The sequence below is a fragment of the Halyomorpha halys genome, unplaced genomic scaffold (genome assembly GCF_000696795.3).
Source record: "Halyomorpha halys isolate HHAL.00 unplaced genomic scaffold, Hhal_1.1 Scaffold415.1, whole genome shotgun sequence".
NCBI lineage: Eukaryota > Metazoa > Arthropoda > Insecta > Hemiptera > Pentatomidae > Halyomorpha > Halyomorpha halys.
Genome location: NW_027106189.1, coordinates 706,437 through 726,600, shown reverse-complemented (window position 1 = coordinate 726,600; position 20,164 = coordinate 706,437). Strand labels below are relative to the sequence as shown.

The following is a 20,164-nucleotide window of genomic DNA, read 5'->3' as shown; positions in this document are numbered from 1 at the left end:
ACATGGATGCTTTAGAGCCTACCAGTACCGCTTCAAACTGGACAACACCGCAGAATGCCCTGGATGTCAGAATGTCGAGGAAACCGCGGAACACGTGTTTTTCACTTGCATTCGCTTTGCAGCAGAAAGAAGTGAATTGGAGAGTGTGTGGAGGACACATCACACCAGAGAACGTGATGAGCTATATGCTCCTCTCAGACCAGCATTGGAACGCAGTGAAGATATTCACCACATTAGTCCTCAAGAGGCTGAGAGAGGAAGAGAGGGCTAGAAGACGTAACTAGCATGGAAACGTGAAAACCATGCGAAGAATGCGAGGCGGCACTCAGCCATTTCCCTCCATGAAGTAATGCCTAGCGGCATTACTCAACGGTCCCGTGGAGAGGAATGAACAGGTGTAGGGCGGTGGTTTTAGTGGGTAAAAATCCCACACACGGATAGGTACGGGCCTATCTGTATCTTTTGAAGATTTCCACCGACCCTCGTAAAAAAAACACACACACACACACCCACACACACACACATACACATTGTAATATTCCAGATTTATTAAAATAAATAAAAGGAAATTTAATAGTTTTTATTATTCTCAGATCTAAAATATAGCTTTGATAATTTCAAGGTTCACATGAAAAGATTAAATATTAAATAGAAATGAGAATTTTATTTTAAATTATATAACATTATTGACTCTTATCTCAGGGCGTGTTTTCTAGAATATCAGAATTCAAAACCCACCACTTCCAGGAGATGTCCTCTCTCCCGGCGATCCAAACAAAGAGTATTTTTTTCTTTAATTATATAAACTTCTCGGATGACTGGTAATTCGTAATGTCTTCTTTCTAAATAACTACCAATGACAGTAGACAAAGGGTGGTCGGCAACCCCTACCTCCAGGAGACGTCTTGTCTCCCACTATCCCCACAAAACAAGTCTCTCATTTCCTAAGTTCATTCTCATGCCTTGATATTTGATATAAACATCAATTGTAGCACTACAGTTTTGAATTTTTGTCTATGATTCTCTTTGTGTAGATTTTCCCTAAATACTTATGTTCTCTTCTATTTTTACTTAGAATGTAAAGACAATCATGATAAAAAAATGAATAAAGTTGAAAATATTTGAACTGCTCAACATGGCAGCGATTCTACCAACTTCAGAATGGTGCTGCCATCTTGACTACTTTTTACGATGTTTTCCACTTCATAGTTGACTGAAAAAAATTGGTTAGCTTGCTTTTTGGTTCAACAAAATAAATAATGAACAACATTGAACTTAAATACAACTAAAACCATATATATATTGAGTTGTAAAATAAGTTCTTAGCGTTTTTTACCTAATTTCAATAAAAAGTTCAGATTCTTGTAAATATTTGTAATCAATTATATATAACCCATTTTGATCTATTACATGTTGCCATCTATCAGGTATATTTTTAATTCCATCCTCCTGAAACTTCTCAGATTTTTGTGCAATAAACTCATCTATATGCGTTTTGCAGTCCTCAAGCAAATTAAAGTGTTTCCCGTAAAGAGAGTTTTGAAGGGCCCGAAATAAGTGAAAATCTGTTGGGGCAAGGTCTAGTGAATAGGGCGGGAGGGGATCACATCCCAGCCAAACTCCAATAATTTCTGCCAAGTCTGCAAAGACAGGTGTTATCGTGATGGAAAACTATGCCTTTGTGATTAGCCAATGCTGGATGCTTTTGCTCAACCACTGCCTTTAATTGTTCCAACTGGGCAGAGTTCTGGGATATCCTGTGTCATAGAGTGAGGGTTGTCTGTGACCAATGCTTGTATTTGGTCATCATCAACAGTTGAAGGACGACCCGAGGACTTTGCATCTTTCAAGTCAAAATTTCCAACAACTATTTGACTAACTTACAGCAAAGAATTTCCTAGAAGTATGATAATTAAACTGTATTGATAACCAAAGCAAACCAAATAAATTAATCTAGAGTTTCTATAGGTTTATGAAGGAAAATGCACTAAATCAAGTATGAGTGTGAGCCATAAAGGGCTAACTAGGCAGTGGTGAAAATGAAATTATTGATTAATATTATCATCATTGATTTATTACCTAATATGGCTCGTAGATGACCTTCCAATGTTTGCAAAATAGTTGATTTGATTTCTTTGACACTTTTACCAAGAAATTGTTCAGAAGCTGTTTGAAGTAATTCATCAGCCTTCATGATCTTACATTGTGCAACACCAGTGACTGTTAGAGGAACCCCTTGAGAAGTTTCTACCATTTCACACATAGGATTCAAAGTCATAACCTAAAATAATAAAATAGTATTTTCATTATGGATATTATTTATGTCATGTAAATAACTTATTAGCACTTTGAAAAATTTATATAAATGTTTTTCTGTGAAATTATATAGGAATTTTAAAACTACAGTTTTATAAATAAGTTAATGTCTATAAAAATGTTGTGTTGTCTTATTATGTCTCAGGATGAATTGGAAGTATAAGAATATTTTTAATTTTGAAATAATTTTTCAGTAATTAATAACCCAATGACAAATTTAAAATTATTTTGATCTAGGTCAGGATTCCATTAATGTGAATCCAGCGACCTGAGCATTGAGTTTTCAAAAATTATAAAAGAAAGGAAATTTAGTACACTTACTTATTTTAGACTACTAAAAAAAATGTTATTACAATTGATGGATATATAATTATGTTCAGTAATTAATAACTTAATTTAATTTAGAAGTTTTATGTAAACATTTTAATTGACAAAATGTTAAAAAACAAGTAATAGTGCTATTAGGTATATTTTTAATTCAGCCGTAAATATTTTATAGTAGTCGTACAAACACCTATTAAAAACACTTTAATTGAAGCATTTTAAGCATTTTGTGGTATACTCTGTGATTTTTTATCCCTGTACATGATTGAAATTAATTATATTGTATATTGTAACAAGTAATATTTCGAAGAAACTGGGTGTTAAAAGAACTGACAGAGCATGACTGAAATAATTATTCTGGACTGACTGGTGGGATCTACATCACCATGTGTAATAAGCCTTGGTTTCGTTTAGTCAATTCTATTACAGAAATATAAAATAAATCTTAATATTTCATATATATTTTACCAGCCACGACCAAATCTATCTTTTCTGCAATTCTTTAGTAATGTCTACTGTCTACTAGATTGATCAGTATGGTGTGTAAATAGAAACTCAACACAGTTGAGTAGCCCCACACAATGTTTGCTGGAAGATCAAAACCACTTAGGATGGGTCTCCTCCCCCAAATATTATATATATAATCGATAGGATTTGTAAAAAAAGATGTTGGATAGCTGAACACGTTAGGGCGAGAGTTCCAGAAAGTTTGGATCAGAACTTTAAGATTTCTATTCCCATCAATATTTATTTCTAAGGAGCCCCAAGAAATGAATCTTGACATTGCCACTCCGGGGCTGCATGTGTCCCCAATGGAGAAATTGTACCATAAAAACAAAACAATAATTTGGATTGCGACATGTATTTAGTCTGATGAGAAAATTTATAATTAGGCCAGCCAAGAAATTATTGTTAACATTAAGAAGTAAATATTTATGGTTTATCACTACATTTAAGATAAAGGTACTACTGTTCGCAGTACAGGCAGAATCGTGGGATTTGATTTTATGATCATCTGAAGGACTACCAAATTTCATGGTCTCAGAAACGTGATGACAAATATTAGATAGTTGCTGATTTTCCTTCTTAACTTTAACTCCTTTGTCATAAGAACATTAAAAAATAAATTTGACAGATTTCTTGAACTTTCAGGTAAATACTAAAAGGCTATAGATTTTATTACTATTGATATATGGCTACTAATTATTACAATTTATTATATTAAATTTTTTGTAATTATATATTTTATATACAAGTTACTAATTTACCTCCAATGAAAGATATTGTACGTCCGTTACAAGCCACCATGCCCAGGCCCATCCTCCAACAATAGTTTTTTTTCGAGTTGATCCCCAACATCCACCTTAAACAAAGACATTAAAAAAATTAAAATAAATAGTTGATATATATTTTCTATACGTATACATTAATAATTATGATGAATATCCATAAGGTTAATTGAAACATAATAATAATAGGAGTTATGCTAACTATAACTATTCAATCATTTAGTGCATTCTACTCGAAATAAATAATAATTTTTCATTAAAAAAAAATTAAATAAGTGAATTATATAAATATATATCTCTCTGTTTCCACACACACCTTATTGAACCATGGTTTCAATGATGCAGTGGCAGGATACCCACATATCCATTTGAGGACAATTTAAAGTGAGGTGTACTACCCACCGATGTTCATTAAAAACTCGAATATAAGGACAGTGATAAAACAGGATTTTGGCTCATCAGAGTTGGCAGTACGGCCGCAGCTCCCCCCTAGATTTTTGGGACCCAAGAAAAAAAAAGAAAGAAAACAGTGAAATTATTTGATAGATCATTTCTTTCTGGAAACATGCTATAATTAGTAAGGTAACATTGTTGAGTTGACATCTTTACTGATCACAAGATCACAACCGCACCTTTGAAGGGAGAAAATATATGTTGATTTTTAGGTAAAAAAGGTATGATTCAATCAGCACAAATATTCGTCATATATTTATCTCTAAAAATAATGGATTAAATGAATAAAAAAGAACCTATTTTAGATCTCATTCTTCCTACTATAATTTACAGTTTGCCATTTTAATAATCTCTGAATGATTGTTGAAAATAAGAAGGCAACCATCGTAGAAAAGGTAGTTAATATTTTTGCCAGCAATCCCAGAAGGATGATTGATATGTCAGAGGCATAGCAAACCTCTTCATCACCTCTAATATTTTTGTATTTATTGTGTGTATTGTTTTAATAATTAAGTTTATGCTCGATTTGCAAGTTTGATTTACAATAGTTTATTGTAATTATAGGTAATACAATTTTTAAAAGCAATGATTGAATAACTTTATGCAGTAGAAATAAAGTGATGGGAGTATTTCTTGGAATGCAGAATGACATATCTTTATTTTACCCGTTTCAATATATATACCCAAAAAATATATATGTGTGTATGTATATATATATATATATATATATAATGATGTATGTATGTATGTGGGTAATGGACTGAGGCCTGCTCCCCCCTAGGCGAAATCCTGCTTACCCCCATGGTCGGCAGTTACAGGAGGATACGTAATTATTTCCCCGAAGCAGACTGAAGGTTTTTAAATGTACTGAAAAACCTAAATTCAATTCCCGACTAGTACACAAAGGGTAGATTCATCGGCCATACATCCAGTCGATAGGAGTTACAACCAGTTGTCTGACGGTCCTCACATACCTGGAGAGATTCATTGCCTGGAAGATTCCGGTACAGGGAGGATAAGGAATGGAATCCATAACTACGGAATTTGGAAGCAGGAGCTCTGTAGCAAGAGCCCTTAATCTCCAAACCACTCGCGCGCGCGCGCGGCGGCTCTGATGTATGTGTGCGAGCGTGCGGTCATTGTTTTATTTTTTATTATTATTTTTTTTTTTTGTGAAAGATTTGATAGATTTATTTATTGATAGATATTACAATCTGCCACACAGTTGTGGGCAATAGGTAATAGTGATGAATGATCTCATAAATACTAAATTAAAAAAATAATAATAATAAAAAAAAACTCTTAAAATATATACAAACAAAATAATAGACAAGATGAACATAATCAAACTATCTGTATGAAAACTAAATAAATAAAATAATATATACAATATTTACACAATCGACCTGAGGATCCCTGAGCCCACTCTATCCCCCACGTGTGAGGGGTAGAGCAGAGCTCAAGAGATCCCAGCGCATCCCTCTCGCCGCATCACCGGTAATGAACCAGTGGAGGCTGAGCAAGTGTGCTAAAGCCGCAAACACTCAACTTGAGTGGAGAATCTGACCATTGCCAGAACTCTAATTGTGCGCTCATTGTTAGTGTCTGTACATAGAATTACTGAAAGATAAACGGTTTCAAAGAAATACCAATGTTGGGGTGCTTATTATAAGTTGCTAAGTATCTAATACCTATACATATTATTCACACGTTGATGATAATATAATAATAAATAACATATTATAATTATATTATCTAGTTATATTTATTTTAAAAATTTACCATGCCAGATGACAATAGTGCAGTATAACGTCATGTTTAGAGTGTCGGGTGCGTGTGTGTTCTCGGCTAATTTTTCCGAAAAAATGTTTTACCCAAAGTGGTTTCAATTTCATAAGAAAAAAAAAATATCGGATCTTGTTATAATGGAGTGAATAACAAGTTTTAGTTTGATATTAATCAGCCTGATTTTTGCACTTCGGATCGCGGACTAAAAGTGTCGACGAAACGAAAATCCAATTCTGAGGATGTTATTTGTTAACAGCCCATAAAGGAAAGGAATATAATCGATATGGAAACAGACGGTAAAGAACGATACCTAGATGATACAATAAACAATGTCCCCACCCCACGGAGCTCGGAGCTGACCGAGCATTGGCAGAAATGGCAAGCGCTGGGCTGCGGCTACTGTCTGTCGCAAGGATTGCCCTCTCCTACGGTCCGAGCTACACTTTCGTCCTCCTCCTTCGTGTCCTAGTTCTCCTCAGCAGGCCCGACATCGAAGACAAGCACAATCGGATTGTACCTAAAGTCCCTGGACAGCTCCATCACAGCTACGACTTCATCATCGTCGGCGCTGGATCTGCGGGTGCCGTCCTCGCCAACAGGCTATCCGAGCTGCCAAGAGTCACGGTGAGTACACTCAGTATCCGGACCCATAACGTAGTCAATAGTGGAAACAACATGATTCTAACCAAAATCAAGTCAGTCATTGATAGCCAAGGATAATTAAAAACTAAATAAACATTGTTCTATTCTATAAATAGATAAAGTGACAAAGGTGGTAAGGAAGAGAAAGTTTTAAACGACACAGTGACAATTAATTTAATCAATATCTTCTAAATTGACTAAATGTATGTAACGAAGTAGAGAAAAGTTACTAAATAATACATACCTCTGATTAAAAATTCCATTGAAAAAGTTAATACAAATAAGCATAATTAATTGTTGCCTTCACAGCGTTTATCCAATAACATATAACATATATAAGAAAGAACATCTTTCGAGAAAAATTTCATGATATATTTTTTTATAAAAGATTGTGTTCTATTACAAAAATTATTATTAGTTTGTTTAAATTGATTCATCAGCAACACGAACGATTCTTTGTCAGCTATATTCGAAGTGCAGTAACATCGATTAGTACTTAGGTTTTTATAATAATCATGGTTAGAAATATAAATTTCAACTTGTACATTATACATTTCTTCTTTTCTCGTGTTACAGTTTTAACTGAAGTTAACAGAAAAGTCTTTTTAACCTATATTTTTTTCAGCGTAAGCCTACTACGACTAAGGAAAGTAGGACTATACCATACATTTTTTTTCTGAGGAAAAAGTCTTCGTATTTTATTTATCTTTATATTTATATTACTTTTACGTTTTGCAATCTTCTCCCGCTTCAGAAAGCTTAATTTGGGGTGAAGGATGGAAATTTTTTGTTTTCTCAACAATTGAAAATGCATTAATTTTCCCAACTACATCCTGAAATATTCATAGGTGAAATGTATCTTCCAAAAATGATTCATAGATAATCAGGTCGTGATTTTAATCTGTAAAAAAAAACCAAAACATTGTAAATGTTATTTTAATCAATAAGTCATTTTTGAAAGATATATTACACCTAAATAATTAGAAAACAACCTGTAAACATATTACAAGCATATATTAAGTATAATTTTTAATCTTACTAACTATTAAAGGATTTGAATTTTATTTGCTCGTTGGAAATTTTGATACTGGACAAGAATATATATATATTTTATTCAAACATTACGGAGTTGAGCTTTGTGGATCCACTAAACCATCAAATTCCTACCGAATCCGATCCTTACAGTCCAAAGTCCTTCGTAAAATCCTTAATGCTCCTTACTTTGTCACAAATCAAGTCATCCATCAGGACCTTAATGTTCCATATATTGCCGATTTGGCCAGAACCAGAAACCATTCCTTCCATGATAAATTTCTCAACCACCCAAATCCACTTGTTTCTAACCTGACTTCTCCTTCATTACCTAATAATCCTCTTAGGTGTCTGAAAAGGAGATGGCTTCGAGATCTTCTCCTCTAGAAATGTTATTGGAGTTCTATCAGTGGGTAGATTCTCCACATTTTTGTATCATGTCAGTATATCACCTACAGCAAATTTACTTGTTGTATATACTTTTATACAGTTGAAAATAACAATCAATAATTAATATAAAAAAAATAATTCCCTAACTCTGAGTAAAATATTTTACCACAACTATCACAGTGATGCTCCTGTGCCCTACCATAGCGGCGTCCTTGGCATGGAGTAACCTTCTTTGGTTTGTATTGGCGTGTCATTGATACAATTCACAGAAGGATACTCTTACATTAATATACTGAGTTTAATCAAAATTGTTAGAATCGTTACAGAGAAAATTGAAAAAATGTGGAAAGTCAAATTCATAAAATGGCACTTCCGGTCAGTCGATGTTATCGAAAAAGTTGCTGTTATTCTCCAGATACACACCCGCATTAAATATGTAATTTTATTTATTTATAATCTTTACACTTTCTTGAGACTGGTTATTATTGTTTAAATAATTAAATTTTATCCTATTTTAGTCTCAACATTTTTTTATTCTTTTTAAAAAAATATAAGTCCAACGTTTGGCCAATTTGGCCATCCTCAAGGACAATCCAAATACAATTTTAGAACCACGTAATTAAAAAAAAAAACTTTATGCAGGCTATTCTGTCCAGTTCATAAATATCAGTCCACAAATTACCCTAATTAGTCAATTATTCACATTAAATTAAAAATTTAATCTTTTCATCACAATCAATCTTATCTATTATAATTTATCACAACTGTGGTTCTAAAATTGTATCAAGATTGTACTTGAGGATGGTCGAATTGGCCGAAACGTTGGACTTATAAAGGAATAAAAAATGTTTTGAGACTAAAATAGGATAAAATTTATTTATTTAAGTAATTTTAGTTTCGTACCACTTTTTGTTTTTGAGCTAAGTGGTTCATACACATAAACAATCAGACAAATTTGCGAGACTTGTTAGTTGTACCTCAATACGTGTATTCTAGTAGAAAACTGGATATTCGAAATTGTTCGTAATACTTCTCCTTATATATTTCCTAAATAGGTTTAGTGAGAGTAAAAATAATGTATGGCCTAGCAAACCAAATCTAATATAATTTAATCAAGCTAAATTAAGACTTTATTCATAACATTTTTTATTAATTGCTATTTTCGTTAATTTCAAGAAACTAATTATTTAAATAAATTGAAAATAATAAAGATATAAATAGATCGATTAATTAATTTAGTTACCACACTAAACGAAGGGGAGAGGGACTTCTGAGAAAATTAATATTTAATCAATGATACTAATACTCTCTAGGCTGTTGTTAACATGACATTTATTTTGTATGTGAAACAGGAATGTTATTAGATGAGAGATATTTTTTTTAATTTTGACCTTGATAGTAAAAAAAACAACATTCCAGTGGGCAATCAATAATTTATTTTGTCCCAATTATAGCTTTCATCATATCGTGAATAATTAAAATTTTAAATAATAGGCTAAAAGTAGATTGAAACTCTCTCAAATTAAAAAGAAAATAATAACAAAAACATTTCTAAGGAAATATGTCATATTGGTGATGTTTTTAATTTGTATACGATTAAATTCTATATACTTAATCAATACACTCAAATTCTCATTCTAATCAAATTATAACTAATTTCAGCAAAACGCAATAAATTTCAAATAGATTTTTTTTTGGAGGGTTGAGTTTTATATATTTACTTCAATAGTGATTTTATAAAGAGTTTTTATATATAAAGTTTGATCTACCTAAGATTAAATTTTTATTGATTGTCTTAGATTACTATACCTAATTTAATTATTTTTCACCTGTAAAAGATCATTTTATCAGGTATAAGGATCATTTTATAAGGTCTTTTATCAGTTAAAATATTGTAATTCCTACCCTGTAATCTATTATTGGAAGAAATTGGTAATTTATATTATATTATTTTTTTTCCCAGAGGAATACATCTGTTCTTAGCATCATATAAAGGAAAGTACAAAACAATTACACAAGATAGACAATTTTAAAATGTAGTCATAATTTAATAATTTTATTATTTTAAACTCAACCTTACAAAATAATGAACAGTAAAAGACAAGGGTTAAAATGGACAACTATTAAAATCATAGTCAAGGTTTAAGTTCTATTATTAATAAGGATTTTAAATTTTTACCAAAAGTATTAATGGGATAATTACTAATATATTTTCATACTTATTTATAATATTTGGAGTTGTTGTTTATTTTTAATATTAATTTTAGCAGTTGGAAAGGTTTTTTTTTTTGTGTTATTTAATTTTTCTATCCCTTTTTATTTTTTGGTTTCAATTCAAGAATAATTAACTTTCTAACTTTGATAAACTGTACTTTTCATTTTTTTTTTTTTTAATATAAATATATATTTTTTCATTGCATTACACAGGTCCTCCGTATAATATTTTTTTAAATTTATTTTATGTAATTTACAACTGTAAAAAATAATAAATACAATAAGTAAATATGTGAAATGTTTCATTTACACTTGAAAATCTTAGGAAGGGACAACCCATTGGTGCATTAATTTAAATTAGAAGGTCCCGTGGCCATCTTCTTTTCAGACGCCTCGGAGGATTATCATGGATTATTAAGGATGAGAGATTAAGAACTAATGAGTTAGGATAGATAAGGAGTTTGGAATGAAAAGACGCATATCTGTTTTGGGCCAAATCTGTAACGAATGGGATGTTAAGGTCTTTCCGTATAATATTAAAAATCAAACCAATACTTTTTTTTACTCTTATTTTTTCTGAGAAAGAGGTAGGTATTTTTTCAATAATGAATAATAAAATGTTGGAAACTTAAAATATCCCTCAGTTTTACAAACCTGAGTTACTTCGTAGATAAAAATTATCAAGTTTTATTATAAGCGTTGGCAGCCGATGTACACTATCAACAAATATCTTCGAATGAACCGTAATATCTTCGAATGAAAATTAATTTTATTTTGTTCACTGATGCATTTTTTTATTGCAGTATTAGCATAAACTAAGTCATTTTTATTATTACAGTTTCTGGCTAGATGTGTATTTAAAATATTTTAAATATTTAAAAATAGTTGCTGGGACAAGTCCCTTGTATTTGAATAGGACCTTGTCCCAGAAAAAAATTGTTTTCCTATTCCATTCTATAAAAACAACAACTTTATTTAAGCAGAAGTTTTGATATTAATAAATATTTATTATAAACTTGACATAGTCCTTATCGACTTCTAGGTGCTACTGATAGAAGCTGGGGGCCCGGAACCAGTCCTCTCAGACCTTCCTGTCCTCTACTCGGCCTTGCAAACGACTACCATCGACTGGCAGTACGAAACAGAACCATCCACCAATTCTAATCTCGGCATGAAAGGAAACCGATCCAAGTGGCCAAGGGGTAAGTGCCTCGGCGGATCAAGCGTTCTTAATGCCATGCTCTACATCCGCGGGAACCCAGTGGACTACGAGGAATGGGCGGCGGCCGGAAATCATGGCAGGTTTTGAAGTTATAAAATAAATAACTAATTTAATTATAAATTTTCAGTTTTCACTTGACGCAGTTATGATTATGAGTTTTATTATTATTATTTTTTTTTTTACAAGAAATAACCCTTTTTTTTATTTACTTATCATTTGAACGTTTCGGGCAGTTTACACATCATCAAATTCATTGTTCTACAAATAAAGTATCGTTCAAACAGCGTTAAAATTATAAACAATTTCAACATAATGTATACATTATTTTTTTTTGGAATGGATAGATTTATTTATTGATAGATATTACAATCTGCCACACAGTTGTAGGCAATAGGTAATAGTGATGAATGATCTCATACATACTAAAATAAAAAATAAAATAAAAAAAATAATAATAAAAAAAAATAATAAAAAAAAAACTCTCTTAAAATATATACAAACAAAAGAATAGACAAGATGAACATAATCAAACTATCTATATGAAAAATACATAAATAAAATAACATAATGATAAAATAATATATACAATATTTACACAATCGACCTGAGGATCCCTGAGCCCACTCTATCCCCCACGTGTGAGGGGTAGAGCAGAGCTCAAAAGATCCCAGGGTATCCCTCTCGCCGCATCACTGGTAATGGGCCAGTGGAGGCTGAGCAAGTGCGCCAAAGCCGCAAACACTCAACTTGAGTGGAGAATCTGACCATTGCCAGAACTCCAATTATCCATTTTTATTTTAATAAGTCTCTTCGCCACTGCCGTTTCAACCTTCTAGGTGGGCTGTAGGGATGGGTGTAACTAGATAAGGTTTGAACCAAAGGATTAGGATGGTTGGAAAGATTTATATGAAATTTTGAGAATTTGGTTGGTATGAGATCAAGGACAAAAGGGATATGTAGATCATGGTGTAGTGTTCTGTTTGAAACGTAATAGGGTGCATTCACTATGGTTCTAAGGATTTTGGATTGAAAGGATTGGATACGTTCATACATTATTAATATAATTTTTTTTCCGGTTGGCTCTAGATACCTAGATCTCCTTGTAGATCTTTGGCCGCCCGAACCAGATTAATGCACGCTTGCCTATCTTCGGCTACTGCTTTCCAGTTTGCTACATGCCAATCTTCCGCATCTTTTTTGATTCTGTCTATCCGTCTGGTTTTTGGCCTCCTATGAGGTCTCTTGCCCACTATAATACTATTCATTATTGCGTAGAGGCGTCCTGATGGATAGCTTCGAGCCATATGTCCCGTCCATCTTAACCTCCTTGCCTTCATATCATAGCATTGTATCATTAAATAGACACATGGCAAAGGCAGTGTGCGATAACATAAAAAAATTCTAAAAATATATTAAATATTTTTTTCTAGGCTCCTAGGGTGCATTAGCAAGGACCTTCGGACACCTGTATAATATTTTTCGAACTAGTATCATCAAAAAAAGTTTCATTGAAATCGGTGATCCCAAGTATCCTCTTGGAAGTGCACTTTTCGGAGAGAAACTTCTGATCAAACTATAGACATAGTGTTATTTAACTCCCAGGTACAGAAATATAAATAACTAATTAATATTTTTTACGGTTACAGGCTGGAGTTACAATGATGTACTTCCCTATTTCAAGAAATCGGAGAACATGAAGGTGGAGGGCTACGAATGGGACCCCTTTCATGGCCGCGGCGGTTACCTAAGCGTTGAAGAGCTTCGCTACTATTCCCCGATCACTGATGCATTCCTAGAAGCAGGCGAAGAACTAGGCTACCAGATCCGCGATGTCAACGGTTACAATCAGACAGGCTTCACAAAATCACACTGCACACTACGCGAAGGTGTCATTTACTAGTAATTTATTATAAGACGGGAACAAAATAAATAAAACAGTTTCTTAAAAGTAGAACAATATAATATAAATACAAAAAAAGCTGAATATAATTGGTATCAAAATTCTAAATTCTTGTATTTTAACACACAGAACTGTAACATAATGAAACAGTTTCACAGGTCAAATTGTGCTGAGTTTGTTATTATTTCTAGAAACGTTGTCAAATTAACTCCCATTATGCTTTCCGCTGTTCCTTATTCAAACTATGTAATAACTGATTAATGAAAGATCATAATTTTACATATAATTCAAAACCAATAACAATTAAAAGTAACGGTTACTGGGGAAGAAATAAACAAAGTATTCCCGATACAACTTGAGGCATTCGAATCAACTAATTTACTTTTTGAACAACTTCGGATTATCAACAGAAATTAAACATATACTAGTTAAACTTATTAATTTATTTAATATTTGAAAAGTGACAGAAACACTTAAAGAAAAGAAATATTAACACATTTACAAGAAGTTGATCCGCAGGAGTTAAGGAGCCATGGGCTCATAGCGTGAAGATGTACTCTAATTTGTATAAAACATGAGGTACTTCTTATTCCACTAAAATGTTTGACCAACATAAGCATTGAATTTTACAGGTCTCAGATGCAGCACCGCTAAAGCATTCCTACGTCCGATCAGACGTCGAACCAATGTTCATACAATCCTCTATTCCGAAGTTCAAAAGATACTGATTCGCAGAACTCAACAGGGGTTTCTTAAAGCTGTCGGTGTCAGCTTTAACAGACTTGGGCTGAAGGACATTAAAGTATTCGCTAAAAAAGAGGTCATTCTCTCAGCCGGTTCAATCAATTCTCCACAGGTAAATTATCCCAGAGCTATTAATGTTTTGCAATAACATGCTTCTTCTGTCAAATGGAAGTTTTCAAATAAGTCCCGTTATTTCTTTCAAGTAATAATTGTTGAGATTTTAACAAGGCCTAAGAAGCGGGGTGTTATTTCCCAAAACAATTATCTTACCGGTATTACTCAATAACACAAGATATGAAACCTAAAATTGAAATTTAATGACAACACCGTTTCAGCTTCTCATGCTCTCAGGGATAGGCGATCGACAACATTTGGAGGAGAACGAGATCACAGTGCTCCACCATCTTCCAGGAGTGGGCAAGAACTTGCAGGACCATGTGGCCATGGGCGGGGCGACCTACCTTATCGATTCTCCCGGCGACGCGGGTCCCATGGGTGCCGCCTTCGTCGTCCCAAGACTCCTCACCATCAACTCCCTCAGGAGCTTCATCAGGAACCACAATGGACCATTGTACGCATTGCCTACCACTGAGGCTATGGCTTTCGTTAAGACAAGGTAACGTCTGTAATTAGGAGGGTATCAGATGCGCATTTAACGTTTATTGACTATTCATGGATTGTGTAGTCATGTAATGAAAGATTATTAAATATGGAATAATTTTCAACTACATTGATAATAACAATCAAAGATAAGATTTAGAACAATAATAACTTTAAAAATACACAATAACTGATAGAGAACATTAGTTGAATATAGGAAGAAATTCCACAATATTTAATATTTATTCTTATTTTAGAACTTTTTGTTTCAGTTTCTTTTTTTTTTAATTTTACGTTTTATATTTCGAATATAATATAATAAAATTAAAATGCGGTTTGTTTTTAATCATACAATAGTTATGCTATAATTCAAATTTAGTAAAACAAACTAATAAGAATATATATGACTTGCAGTACTCATCAATTAATTCGAAGAATCACATTCTTCAATAGATATTTTTTTAGTATAAGATTTTTTTAAAGGTGACGATACCAAATGAGTGAGTAACTAGTGGTTGTTGTAAGGTACGCAGAAGACATGCCTGATATCCAGCTCTTCTTCGCGACTTCCGGAGATAACGCAGATGGTGGTATCTTCGGCAGACGCAACAACGGACTTAGTGATGAATACTACGCCACAGTCTTTGAACCTATATTGTACAAAGATTCCTTCACCATCCTGCCCCTTCTTCTAAGGCCAAGAAGTAAAGGGTACATCCGCCTCAAGGATTCCAATCCTAAGTCCAAACCTCTCATTTACGCTAACTACTTCCATGACGAACACGACCTAGAAGTTTTGGTAAGATAAAGAAGTCTACTCACAATACATAGACTAGAGAATAATAAATAAATAAGCATTTAAAACCAATAAATCTCGTAAGAAATACTTGACCTTAATAAACTAGACGATATTGAGGGGATTATCAACTGTATTTTTATCATTATATATTTTAAACATATCATCATATACAGTTACTTTTTAATATATGCCTATACTTCCCTCTGAGGAAGGTTTACAAGGTGGGCTAAAATAACAGCATAAAATAATAGTTTTGAACTACTCTGATTTACATTTTACCCAAGCCCTTTACCGGTATTAATGTATAGTTTCAAAACTTTATTAGAATAAATAACAATATAATAGATTATTTGAACATAAGAAAAAGATGAATTATGTACACTAATTTAAATTGAGAAACAGCAGCGGATAAAAAATTAAAAATCGCAGAGCCATAGGGCCGTATTTATAAACGTTTCTAAGGATCACCTTACAGAAGGGTTCCTTTAAATACCCAACTTTAGCTTTCCATAATAAACTTTGCGTTTTATATATGCTTTTTTTTACGCTCTCTATAGCTAGTGACAGTTCTTGAAGAATTTTTATTACAAAAAGCGTATATAAAACGAGAGTTATATAAAGGGAAGCAAAAAAAGTGCATTTAAGAGAAATTTTTGGTAAGATGTTCTTTAAGAACACCTAACTGACAGCCAATATGGTGATAACATTTTTTTTTTATTATTAAGTATTTATTTATTGTTTATAATGTGAAGGTATTCATTTTGAACAATCACACAAACATTAGTTCTTTTCACAAAAACATAAGCATAATAGAAGTTCAAATGAAAATCGATCGATTTTTTAGCAATGAAATGTCAACTACAAATTTTCTTGCAAGGCCTCGCGCGATGTACTTAGGAAATACACCGCACGTTTTTTTACGTGTTTTTTTCATAGGGTGGGTTCGTCACTCCCATGCCTATTTTTTGTGAGTGCCACCCATTGGCTAACGAGCCTCACAAATGCCCCGGGGGAAGGCTGTGAGTGAGAATTGTATAATTATATGGTTGAAAAAATCCCGGATAGGACCGGAGACTCGAACTTGCAACCTTTAGGGTGACAGACAGACGCGTTACCACGCTGCTACCGACACTTTCTCAGGATCGGAAAATCGAAATATTACGATAAGACAATTATACCTAATAATAATTATTTAGTTACTGTACAATTACTAAGCAGCACGACAGATTTCATTGAGTTTTGTTCGATATAACTTAATAGATATACATAATAGACAGAATAGCCTGCAATAAAAAATTGTGAATTAATGTGAGGAGGAGTTTTGTATTGAAGATGTCCTTGAAGATGGCTGGGATGGCCGAAGCGTTGGACTGGTGAGAAATAAAGTGTTGAGACAGAATTGGATACAATTTTTGGTTTTATTTAATAAATAATTACCTTGTCTCAAAAAATTTTGAAATAATATAATTTAAAATATAATATGACTGTTCAAGATTGAAGGAGCGAAACTGGGTTATGCACTCACGCAGTCAAACGCAATGAGCCGTTACAATCCGAGGCTGCACAATATATCCTGTCCTGGATGTGAACAGTATCCTTTTCTGTCAGATGACTACTGGAGATGTCAGGTTGGTATGGTATATGTATGTGTATTTAATGAGATTTACAACAATATTAAAATAGAATAAGCAAATATTGAACCTGATTGATATGGCATTTCAATGAATGATTTTTAACACCGTAAATTTTACCTCTGCTTCCTCAAAGTATAATATAAATGAAGGAAAAACTTTTTAGTTTACACTTTTTTGATATACGAATACTTATAATTTTTTTGAAAGTTGGAGTAAAGTATACGGGTACGTAGGGAAATTTAGCACTACTTTCTAAAATTCATAGTAAACCCTAGAAAAGCCATAGCTGGAGAAATTAAAGGCTGTTCTCATAAAAGAAAAGAACTACTAAAATAAATAAATAAAACTTGAAATTGTAGTTATTTAATAAAAAAAAAATTCATTTAATATGTATCAAGGCCAAATTGTAAAAATATGTTTTTTCGTTGATTTGATACAAGTTTTAGTTGATATAGAAATTACTTTTGTATTGAAAGAATGTCGAAAATTAAAAGCAGTCAGGGAGTAAATCAAAAGATCAGGAGACGAAAGGCCACAAATAAGGACAAGTACCCAATTTCAATTTGAAACGTCAAATTTTCGGAAATTATCTCTAAGAAATAAATTAATAATTAAAACTGATGTTTGTTTCTTAATCACAGATAAAAATTGAACAACTTAGAGATTATATTTAATTTTATTATCTAAGAAGCAGGAATCCAGTAATAAAAGTTTGGGCGGGTAGACTTTTATTCCGAGACGGTCCCACAGAACGAAAACTCAGCCCTCCCAATCTGTTTAGAATAGGTTGATTATTTGTACGATAAGCTTCGTATGTCAGAGATGACTAGGTAGGTGGTAAGCAAAATAAAAACTCTTTCACTACCACTCGTTTTCCACATTCAGAAACACGAAACTTTCAACGCCACTTGAGCAATGTTATCTCATAAAGATCACAGTAACGCTTTTCGGCGGTAGGGGAAAAGTGGAATAATTGAAAATAGATATATAGGTGTCTATGTCTACAATAGACGGAACATTGAAGATCAGATGAATACATAATAGATAAATTTATTAGTGAAATATAAGAGGATTTCACTAACAATTACATGGTTTTATTGAACACCAATCCCAATAATTTTAAGTTTATAGTATATTATGAAGTATTCAGAAACCTCGAGTTAGTCCTATTCAATTTTATAATTAAAGAATATAGGAAAAATATATTGAAAGTATTGAAGAGATAATTAAAAATTATATATACATCAACTGAACTTAAAGAAGGGTCAAGAACCCATTTTATATAGGCTGAGGTTATCTCAACCCTGGAGACAATCCACGAGAATAAAAGAGAAAATAAATTTTCTCTCACACCCGGACTAGGACCCGGATCCAGCATATATACACATATATTTTACATAATGTATGGTCATATATATTTTTTATGTATACGTTTATATTAAAGAAGTTTTGGGTAGGTGGGTAAAAAGATTACATCGGTGTGATGTGATTCAAGTTATTCCAAGTCTTCTAAAGACTGGATAGAAAGGTGCAAAGGTCCAAGATCCGAAAGGTAAAATGCTACTGAAATAGAATGAAATAGTTCCCCAGTCACTAATCAGTAATCACATTGCGTTATTCCTGGTTCGAGGTTAAGAAGAGGAACCAGTTTTGTTCGAAATCCAACTTGAAACTTTAATTTTTTTTGGAAGGTTACTATAAACAGATTCTTTTTGATGAATGAAGTAGGGAATTGGTTCAATGGTACTGTTCTGCATTACAGAACTCTAACTTTTGGAATATGTTTTAAAACTGGATTATAAATCGGTCAAATGTCCGATTTTGAGTGTTACTCAATTAATTACTTTTACAAACTAATTAAATAGACGCGAATTATAATAAAATTATAAATGAGAAAAAATATTTATAGAGAAAACTGGATTCGCACAAGCTTTTTCCAAGATAACTACAGCAGTAATCTTGCAACGCTGCAATTTTAAATATGCTGATAAGCTAGTTCACGAAACAATTCGAATGAATTTCCTAAATAATAATACAGTAATTCACAATATATTGACGGAATATTTGCAAGGTAATTTAGAGCTTAAAAATATTCGGTTAACATATTCTGAATTGTATTATTGTATTGTATTTGTACTATTGTATTATTGTATTATTTGTTACATTACAGATAACAAAAACATAAATGGTAGACCTATATGTTTAAACAAAATATAATTATAGAACACAGATCCTAGATGGTCTGCTGGCCCTAATCAAAGATATGTTAGAGAGGATGGAATAATATCAGAATTTAACACGTTCTTCTCTTCTCAAAGATTCGTTGATTTTTTTTTTTTTAATGAAAATTATTTTTTGTTTCATTTATTCTTTTAATTAAGGACAATTAGAAAAAAAAAAATTGTTTCGGATTATATCGTAGCATACTTAAATAAAAACTGTTTTAACATTAGTGTTATAATAATTCATAAACTAAATTATTTTAATCCTTAACTAACAATTTTCAGTATCTCCTATGAATATGGAAAATTAATATATACACAGAAAATGATGAAACACCGATACAATATTAAAAAAAAAATTTATCTCTTAATTAATTAATATAGAACATTTCAACAAAATAGACTTTAATATTACACATTATATTTAGGTTTTACATTATCCTTGAATTTTTTCATCTTCATCCGTTCTTAATATTTCAAATTTAAGACTAAAAGAAGTTTTAAAAAATTATAATGTAAGATTAACTTTCATATAATTCAAAACATTAAAGTTTATTTCACTTTAACTGTCTATATTAATTATATAGACTATAAT

The 20,164-nt window shown here is 32.2% G+C and overlaps 2 protein-coding genes across 2 annotated transcripts in view; one reads left to right on the top strand and one right to left on the bottom strand.

Moving 5' to 3' along the window:
• The window catches only part of Flo2 (flotillin-2), a 359,128-nt gene that overhangs the window by 7,537 nt on the left and 331,427 nt on the right, over positions 1-20,164 (bottom strand). The window contains exons 2-3 of the mRNA XM_014423315.3: positions 3,909-4,003; positions 2,080-2,281 (exon numbers count right to left, since the gene is read on the bottom strand). Coding sequence (XP_014278801.1) covers positions 2,080-2,281; positions 3,909-4,003 — 297 coding nt within the window. The remainder of the gene's footprint in view (positions 1-2,079; positions 2,282-3,908; positions 4,004-20,164) is intronic.
• The window catches only part of LOC106682454 (glucose dehydrogenase [FAD, quinone]-like), a 109,255-nt gene continuing 95,429 nt past the window's right edge, over positions 6,339-20,164 (top strand). Inside the window, exons 1-7 of the mRNA XM_014423314.3 lie at positions 6,339-6,794; positions 11,491-11,746; positions 13,317-13,556; positions 14,203-14,426; positions 14,650-14,930; positions 15,440-15,713; positions 17,207-17,341. Coding sequence (XP_014278800.2) covers positions 6,546-6,794; positions 11,491-11,746; positions 13,317-13,556; positions 14,203-14,426; positions 14,650-14,930; positions 15,440-15,713; positions 17,207-17,341 — 1,659 coding nt within the window. The 5' untranslated portion in view covers positions 6,339-6,545. The remainder of the gene's footprint in view (positions 6,795-11,490; positions 11,747-13,316; positions 13,557-14,202; positions 14,427-14,649; positions 14,931-15,439; positions 15,714-17,206; positions 17,342-20,164) is intronic.